The sequence below is a fragment of the Leucoraja erinacea genome, chromosome 37 (genome assembly GCF_028641065.1).
Source record: "Leucoraja erinacea ecotype New England chromosome 37, Leri_hhj_1, whole genome shotgun sequence".
Lineage (NCBI taxonomy): Eukaryota > Metazoa > Chordata > Chondrichthyes > Rajiformes > Rajidae > Leucoraja > Leucoraja erinaceus.
Genome location: NC_073413.1, coordinates 10750148 through 10760159, shown reverse-complemented (window position 1 = coordinate 10760159; position 10012 = coordinate 10750148). Strand labels below are relative to the sequence as shown.

The window sequence follows — 10012 nt, the reverse complement described above, 5'->3', positions numbered from 1 at the left end:
TACCATCCCAACCCCATGTCCTGTATTAGAGAGAGTACATTTATCCCATTTACAACCCTATCTGACTCATAACAGGGAACATCCCTCTGTCCACACACACACACACACACACGTGCGCACGCACACACACACACACACACGCACACAGTTATAAACAAACATTTCCTTAGATTCCATGAGCTGAGTTATATATATTGTATTGCTGGTTTATAATAACTCTTTTCCCCCCCCCCCCCCCCCCCCCCCCCCAACCTCATTCTCCCCCCCCCCCCCCCCCCCCCACCCCACCCCTCCCCCTTGTTTGTTTTGTCGATTCAGTGCGGCCAAGAGGTTGTCCCGGGAAGGTGAAGTCTTGTCGGCTTTCGCTGCCGTTCTCCAGCGGGTGACAGAGTGTGAAGAGACCAGCTCCCAAACTGGAGTGGGGTTACGGTCCGGAAGGAGAGGGGGGGGGAGGAGGAGGGGAGAGAGAGAGGGGGGAGGGGGGGGGGAAGGGGGGAGAGATGGGGGGGGGGGGCTTTCATTCAACGATGCACCGAGATGGACCTTCCTCGTCGCCCTCCGCAGTGCTACCTAGGAGGAGAGAGAAGAGAGGAAAGAAAGAAAATGAACAGACAGGTTCAAGTTCCACCTAACATTCAACCTGCATTGTTCCCTGCAAAGATAAATCTCCACACTGAATTGTTCCTAGCGGTCCATGATCAGAAAGGGCAACGTGAAAGATGCTGCTGGTCCCACAGAGCGTTTTTGTTTAATTAATTGTGTTTGTGGTCTGAGGGGAGGTGATGAGGACCTATAAATATCTGGAGGCCACGGTTCATCTTTACCGAGTAGATACATTAAAGAAGTTTACTACCAGCCCAGCCCCATCGCTGGCATTAGAGAGAGTGCATTCATCCCTTTTACAATCCTATCGGACTCACAACAGGGAACATTCCTCTGTCCATTCACACACACTCACTCCGCAGTACTAACTACGAGGAGGAGAGAATATAACAACATCAACAGAAAGGTTTAAGTTGAACCTCTGGTGGTCCCTCCTGGACTCTTGCTGGGGTGAGGGTCTGCAGGGTATGAGCTGCCTGTTAAAACACCACAGATTTCAGGGGAAGACACAGAGTGCTGGAGTAACTCAGCGGGTCAGGCAGCATCTCTGGAGAACATGGATAGGTGATGTTTGGGGTCGGGACCCTTCTTCAGACTGATCAAAGTCTGATCTCAGGGACAGCCACAAAGTGCTGGAGTAACTCAACGGGTCAGGCAGCGTCTCTGGTGATGTTTCGGGTCGAGACCCTTCTTCAGACCAGAGCCAGGGGAGAGGGAAACCAGAGATATGGAAGGGTGAGGTGTGAAAAAGTCAGATCAATGCAGATGATGATGATGATGAAGGAAAGATAGAACGATTCATTGTTGGCTGAGGGGAAGGCGATGTAAGATTGAAGAAGGATCTCGACCAGAAACATCACCCATTCCTTCCCTCCAGACATGCTGCCTGTCCCGCTGAGTTACTCCAGCATTTTAGCGTCTGTCTTCGGTGTAACCCAGCATCTGCAGTTCCTTCCTACACAGTATTGAGGAGGAGTCAGGCGTTTTGATTAGAAACCTAACTTCAAGCGTAGGGACTTACCACAAGCCATCACCAGTGCTTTGTGGATTAGATCTAGAGACAAGAGACATGTATGTATTCGACACGTGTACCAACTGGTACAGTGAAATGTGTGGTCACTATAGGACTCAGTCACCCACCAAGCAAGCTCCACCACCTAAAGCTTCCACCACCAGGCAGATAAGGATCCAAGATGCAAGAGAACCTCACCTCCAGTACGGGTAAGCACCCACTGACGGAAATATTAAATGCTGTTTGTTAGATGTGTGTGGGTGTACATCCTGGAACCCCTCACCCAAAAAGCATGGAGAAGCCCTTTCACCAGGAGGATTACAGTGGTTCAAGGTGGCTCATTACCACCTTATGCAGGTCAATAGGGAAAGGGTAATAGATACTCAATCTGCCAGCAATCTTCATGCCCCGCCAACCATCTCTCCCCCCTACCCAAGTTGCACCAGCTTCTCGTTTTCACCCAACAAACAGTTAACAATGGCCTGCTTCCTGCATCATCGTTACTTTTTTTTGCACATCTTTCATTCAATGTTCTTTATCTCTCTATATCTCTCGTTTCCCAACTAGTCTGAAGAAGGGTCCCGACCTGAAGCATCACCCATCCCGTCTCTCCACAGATGCTGCCTGACCCCGCTGAGTTACTCCAGCATTTTGTGTCTATCTTCAGTTCAAACCAGCATCTGCAGTTCCTTCCTGCACATTCCCTCGAAACCCTTCCTGTCCGTGTACCTGCTCAAGTGTATTATGAAAATATATATTAGGCACTTTGGAGCCATATGACTGTACTTACTTCTAATAAAAAAAAAAGGAAAAAAAAAAAAAAAAAAAAGTGTATTTTAAACTATGTTATAGCACCTGCCTCAACTACCTCCTGTGGCAGCTTGTTCCATGCACCCCCCACCCTCCGAGTTAGAAAGTTTCCCCTCGGGTTCATATTAATCCTATCCCAATTCACCTTAAACCTATGTCCTCCGATTTTGTAATTCCCTTACCATGGGAAAGACTCAAAGCAGATGTCAGTGAAAGGTCACAGGGATTAGGAGAGGTCAATTGAAAGCCTGAAAACTATGACTGATGGGTTCAGTCAGTAAAAATTACATTGGCAGGACAAAGGAAAACAATAGATGCAGGAGTAGGCCATTCGGCCCTGAGAGCCAGCACCACCATTCAATGTGATCATGGCTGATCATCCACAATCAGTACCCCGTTTCTGCCTTCTCCCCATATCCCCTGACTCCGCTATCTTTAAGAGCTCTGTCTAGCTCTCTCTTGAAAGCATCCAGAGAACCTGCCTCCACCGCCCTCTGAGGCAAAGAATTCCACAGACTCACCATTCTCTGTGAGAAAAAGTGTTTCCTCGTCTACGTTCTAAATGGCTTACCCCTTATTCTTAAACTGTGTGTGGCCCCTGGTTCTGGACTCCCCCAATATCGGGAACATGTTTCCTGCCTCTAGCGTGTCCAAACCCTTAATAATCTTATATGTTTCAACAAACCCTTAATAATCTTATATAAGGCAGAAGCAACTTTGAATTCATGGACCACCAACACCAATACTGGGGAAAGGGAGATCTGAATCTATAAAGGGGGGGTCTTCCTCTGAACCACACAGGGACCACAACTTTAATAACTGGGTAACATAGGTACCGACGGGCAAGAGAGCAAAGCACCAAGATGGTAAATAGCAGAGAAAAACAAACTAGAAGGATGTCAATGGTAGACACAAAATGCTGCAGTAATTCAGCAGTTGGGAAAGATTAAAGCTATCAATATTGTGAATTGGAAACAGTCTGTGACAGGAAGGGACCGAGATATACCAATCTAAAAGTAAAACCCCTGTCCCACGGTACGAGTTCATTCCAAGAGTTCGCCTGAGTTTGCCCTGATTCCAACTCAGAGATTTACAGTAATGGCCACTCGTCGGTACTCGGGGCTCTCGTGGACATTTTTCCAACGTGTTGAAAAATCTTCACCAGTCTTCCCGCGCTTACCTGCCGTTTGCAAGTCCTCCCGAGTACCTGCCATTAGCGTTACGAGCCGCTAAGAGACGTCCCCGAGCTCCGACGTACCCGCTACGTTCATTCTCCGAGCTTACCACGAGTTTGATTTTTTAAAAACTCGGGAGAGCTCTTGGAATGAACTCGGACCGTGGGACAGGGCTACTAGTTGCAGGTGAGGTGAGTGATTACAAAAATAATAAAATATAAAGACTAGAGATGACAACAGTGGCCTGGATAGAGTGAATGTGGGGAAGATGTTCCCACTGGTGGGAGAGTCTAGGACCAGAGGCCACAGCCTCAGAATAAAAGGACGTACCTATCAGAAAGGAGATGAGGGGGAATTTCTTTACTCAGTGTGGTGAATCTGTGGAATTCATTGCCACCGACGGCAATGGAGGCAAAGTAATTGGGTAATTTTAATTGATAAATGTGGAAACGATACAAATATTATAACCTTTTCTCTGAGGTGTCATTAGTATTGTTCAGAAGAGCAGCTGCCACAGGTTGCCTGGTGCTAACTCCCCCTCCCATTCCCACACTGACCTTCCTGTCCTGGACCTCCTCCACTGTCAGAGTGAGGCCCAGCGCAAATTGGAGGAACAGCACCTCATATTTGGCTTGGGCAGCTTACAACCCAGCGGTATGAATATTGACTTCTCTAACTTCAAGTAACCCTTGCTTTCCCTCTCTCTCCATCCCTCCGCCACCCCAGTTCTTAGACCAGTCTGCCTGGGTTAAATTTTATCTCTGCATACTTCGTTGTCACCTTCTCCCAGCTAACAATGATCTATTCTACATTTTCCTTGAACTGCATCCCCTTTGATGTCTCGTTTTCACACCTTACACTTCCTTATCTCTGTGCCTCCCCCGACTCTCAGTCTGAAGAAGGGTCTCGACTCGAAACGTCACCCATTCCTTCTCTCCAGAGATGCTGTCTATTCCACTTACTCCGGTATTTTGTGTCTATTTGTGATGTGTTGATAAAATGGTGCCGTTGTATAAGGACTCAGTGGGCTGTTTCTTTGCATAGGGTCAATAATTAGGGGTTTTCTATACTTATGGCAACGGTCGTACTGATCTATTTGCGAAAAAGGTATTTCACTGAACCCTCGGTGTACGTGACAATAGAAAGAACCACCGAACCATTGAAATCAAGGAATTAAAATTGCAAGGAAAAAGATCTTTGAAAAATACCCCAAGTTTGTTCAAAACAAGAGGACAAACTTGGACACGATCAGCGGGCCAATTGATCACTAGTGCTGTGAAAGGCGCTACAATAGTCCAGTGCAACGTAAACAAGCTCTAGGCCCAGTAGAGACCAACAAATGAGATCCAGAACAGATTTAGAGGAGAATGGTAGGATACTGGTTTAGACCAAAGATGAACACAAAGTGCTGGAGTAACTCAGCGGGTCGGACGGAATCACCGGAGAAAAGGAATAGATGACATTTCGTGTCGAGTTTGAAGTCGACCCGAAATGTCACCTATTCCTTTTCTCCAGAGATGCTGTCTGATCCGCTGAGTTACTCCAGCATTTTGTGTCTATCTTGAGGAGAATGGTGTTTGATTAAAGTAATTATTTGATTGTAGGGTGTGGAGGGAAGGGACCATGGCAACACAAACATTGATGGAATATTAAAAGTCAATTGATAATATGCCACACATTAGGCTCGCCAGCAGCTAATTTAAATCGCAAGAGATTGAAGGGCCTGTCCAACTTGGGCGATTTTTTCGGCAACTTGCCAGCACCCATCATAATCGCAGCAGGTTGCCGAAAAATTTAAACATGTTGAAAATCCAGCGGGTCCAGAAAAAGTACGACTCTTTGGGCAATTACTCACCATGTCGACATGTGATGCCTGTATGGTCGTGAGTGGTCGCCCAAAGAGTCGTACCTTTTTCTGGTTGCCGATGGATTTTCAACATGTTTAAGGGGCAGTGCCAGTGTGAAAACAAAACTGGTGGGTTATTGTAAAACAGCTGTGGTGAATGAATGGCAGTCTCTCAGACTAGAGTGAAATACAAAGAAAAACTCAAAAACAACACCAGATTGTCTAAAATATAATTTTACAAATGAAACAAAAACAGCGAGAAAGATAAAAGTAGACTTTGTCAAATTAGACCGTTAAACTGGTGGATAACCTGAAGCTTTGGAGATGGTACAATAACATTGTACAAGGGAATGTAATATAGAACAGTACAGCACAGGAACAGGCCCTTCAGCCCATAATGTCCATGCTGAACATGATGCCAGGTTAAACTAATCTTTAGCTGCAGGCAGGCAGACAATATCCTCCTTATCCGTGTGCCTATCTTGTCATAGAGTCATAGAGTGATACGGTGTGGAAGCAGGCCAACTTGCCCACACCGGCCAACATGTCCCAGCTACACCTGCCCGCATTTGGTCCATATTCCTCCAAACCTGTCCTATCCATGTACCTATCGAACTGTTTCTTAAACGTTGGGATAGTCCCAGCCTCAACTACCTCCTCTGGCAGCTCGTTCCTTACACCCACCACCCTTTGTGCGAAAAAGTTACCCCTCAGATTATTGTTCAATCTTTTCCCCCTTCACTTTGAACCGGTGTTAAACTCCTCTGGCAGCTCGTTCCTTACACCCACCACCCTTTGTGTGAAAAAGTTACCCCTCAGATTCTTGTTCAATCATTTCCCCTTCACCTTGAACCTGTGTCAAACTCCTCTATTTGTGAATGACTCCACCACCTCCACAGGCAGCGTGTTGCAGATGCCCACCACTCTATGAAAAGTAAAGGTGACCCGCATATTCTCCTTTAAACGTTTCACCTCTCACCTTGCCTGAGGTAATCAGACCACATGTTCTTCTGTGAGCTCTGGGCTGGCCTGTAAACAAACCCCTTGTTACTGCGAGTAATTCACCTGTGACATTGGCTCAGTGCTCGCTCCATCAGCACAGCATTACTTGCCAGGCGTGACCCACAGCAGACTTTAAAGACACTGTGCGGAAACAGGTCCTTTAGCCCAACAATCACCCCGTAGACTGCCACTGACTTACACTCGAGGCACAATTTACATTTTTTTTTAAAAACCAACGCCAATTAATCTACAAACCTGCACGTCTCTGGAGCGTGGGAGGAAACCGAAGATCTCAGAGAAAACCCACGCAGGTCATGGGAAGAAAGGACAAATTCTGTGAAGACAGCTCCCGTGGTCAGGATGGAACCCGGGTCAGTGGCATAGTAATGCCCCTGTCCCACTTAGGAAACCTGAACGGAAACCTCTGGAGACTTTGCGCCCCACCCAAGGTTTCCGTGCGGTTCCCGGGGGTTTTTGTCAGTCTCCCTACCTGCTTCCACTACCTGCAACCTCCGGCAACCACCTGCAACCTCCGGGAACCGCACGGAAACCTTGGGTGGGGCGCAAAGTCTCCAGAGGTTTCCGTTCAGGTTTCCTAAGTGGGACAGGGGCATAAGGCAGCAACTCTACTGCTGCACATCACATTGCAGCTGCCCCATTAACGTAGGTGATCCTTACAACACATGGCCTCACCCGATCAAAGATATTCAACCCAAAACGTCACCTATTCCTTTTCTCCCAAAATGAGTTACGCCAGCATTTTGTGTCCATCTTCAGATATACGCTATGCCACACCCACCCCTCCCAACACCTATTAGGCAACTTTAAACTATCCTTTTGTTTCATCTCTCACCCCTTCTGAACAGTCAGTCGAAAAGTTTTACTGTATTTTTCTTTCCAGGGAAACCGGCTGACCTGGTAAATGTGTTCAGCATTTTCATTTATCAGCTCCAGCATCAGTTTTTAAAAAACAAATTTGTCTATTTACTCCAGTTGCACAATATCTTGAAACCCCATCTAAATGCTTGGAATTTAAACTCCCATTGTGTGATCTCTGGCAATAATTGAACTATCATTGTGTAGGGACCTTTGTGCAGTGGCTCAGCGGTAGAGTTGCTCTCACTGGCAGCACCAGAGACCCGGGTTCCATCCTGACTACGGGTGCTGTCTGCCGGGAGTTAGTACGTTCTTCCCAGTGTGTTCTCCCCCCCCACCACACTCCAAAGATGGCAGGTTTGTAGGTCAGTCAGCTTGGTATAATTGTAAATTGTCCGTATGTTAGTGTGCGGGGATCGCTGGTCGGCACGGACTGGGTGGGCCGAAGGGCCTGTCTCCGCGCTGTATCTCTAAACTAAACTTGAAATTCAAATAAAGGGAAATGTCTCCTTTCCACGGGATGGTGCCCGGGGACGCTCACAAAGCTTCCAGTGTGGCACCAACATGTAATGCACAGCTGCAGCTAAACAATTCCTCATTTGTTCTCTGCTTCTCCACGTATAAAGGCTAGCCTTCCGTTAGCTTTTCTGATTATATTTTCTATCTAGGCAAGCTCCTCTAATAAACAAGAGCACATCTCCACTTTTTATTTTTGGGGGGGGCTTCCAATGCTTCTAGCTTTTCACAATTTATACAATGATGGTACTTTTATTTTTCACTGGGTGATCTTACAATTGCTGACGCTGCAATTAATTCTGCAGAGCTAAGCACATTGGATCTTTCGACCTGCTATGTAAGGCTTCCATTTCACCCTCTTACATAGAAACATAGAAATTAGGTGCAGGAGTAGGCCATTCGGCCCTTCAAGCCTGCACCGCCATTCAATATGATCATGGCTGATCATCCAACTCAGTATCCCGTACCTGCCTTCTCTCCATACCCCCTGATTCCCTTAGCCACAAGGGCCACATCTAACTCCCTCTTAAATATAGCCAATGAACTGGCCTCAACTACCCTCTGTGGCAGAGAGTTCCAGAGATTCACCACTCTCTGTGTGAAAAAAGTTCTTCTCATCTCGGTTTTAAAGGATTTCCCCCTGATCCTTAAGCTGTGACCCCTTGTCCTGGACTTCCCTAACATCGGGAACAATCTTCCTGCATCTAGCCTGTCCAACCACTTAAGAATTTTGTAAGTTTCTATAAGATCCCCTCTGGCTTACAATCTGCCTGGCTTTCTATCGCATCTTCGGTGTCATTTATAAATCTGATGATGAAATGGTTCCCAAACACTGATCCTTGCACGAACAATGACCCCACCTAGCCAGTCACATGCTACCAAATCATGCATCAGCCCCAGGCTTGCGGGACAACTGATGTTATCCAGCATGTTATCAAGCTGGAAAGGGTACAGAGAATTGTTTAAGAAGGAACAGCAGATGCTGGAAAATCGAAGGTACACAAAAATGCTGGAGAAACTCAGCGGGTGCAGCAGTATCTATGGAGCGAAGGAAATAGGCAACGTTTCGGGCCGAAACCCTTCTTTTTGGGTACAGAGAAGATTTATGAGGACGTTGCCAGGACGAGAGGGTGTGAGCCTTAGGGAGAGGTTGAGTAGACTGGGACTCTAGTCCTAGGAGCGCAGGAGGATGAGGGGTGATCTTATAGAGGTGTATAAAATCATGATTGGGAAAGTTGGGGCCAGAGGGCATAGGTTTGTGGTGAAGGGGAAAGGAGTTAATAGGAATCTGGGGAGTACCGTTTTCCACACAGAGGGCTGTGGGTGTATGGAACGTGCTGCCAGAGGAGGTGTGAGACAGGTACATGGATAGGACAGGATTGGAGGGATAAGGGCCAAACGCTGGGACAGGTGGGGCTAATGTAGATCGGACATGTTGGCCGGCGTGGGCATGTTGAGCCGAAGGGCCTGTTTTCACGCTGTATCACTCTATAACTCTATGAGATATATGGACCGAAGATAGGCACAAAATGCTGTCGTAAATCAGCAGGACAGGCAGCATCTCTGGAGAGAAGGAATGGGTGACATTTCGGGTCGAGACCCTTCTTCAGACTGCTCACTGCAAAAGGATCTCGACCCGAAACGTCACCAGAGATGCTGCCTGACCCGCTGAGTTACTCCAGCGTTTTGTATCTATCTTCGGTGCGAACCAGCATGTGCTGTCCATTCCGACAGGTACATGGACTGAATGGGTGAGCTGAAATCCTCGTCTACACGATAAAGTTAAAAGGAAAAACCTGAAAACCAAAGTAACTAATGCGAGTGAAGTAACGACAAGAACATCGCTTTAAATGTGTGCAACCAGGAAATAAACAGAGGCAAGATAAGGAAGAGCTTATGCAAATATTGATTATGACTTTCAATGCACTGATGATATAGGATGATGGAAACAAATTCTAAAGTGGATTGGAAAACTATTTAATGGAAAATAATGATAAATGTGATTAAACTAGGGAGTAAAAATAATCGTACTGCCATTCAAAAGACAATTTGGCACAGCTCAACGTGCAGAATGGCATTCTACGCTTTGCTTTTGGATCCAATTAAAACATTTCTTGAGTTCTGGGCAGCGGTAGAATTGCTGCTTTACAGCGCCAGAGACTCGTGTTTGAT

General features: G+C 46.7%; 1 protein-coding gene across 1 annotated transcript in view; it reads right to left on the bottom strand.

The window, feature by feature from the left end:
* Positions 1 to 493: 493 nt before the first annotated feature.
* Positions 494 to 10012, bottom strand: part of LOC129713958 (serine/threonine-protein phosphatase 6 regulatory subunit 3-like) — an 88858-nt gene continuing 79339 nt past the window's right edge. Inside the window, exon 24 of the mRNA XM_055663378.1 lies at positions 494 to 570. Within this exon, the coding sequence (XP_055519353.1) occupies positions 567 to 570 (4 nt within the window). The 3' untranslated portion in view covers positions 494 to 566. The remainder of the gene's footprint in view (positions 571 to 10012) is intronic.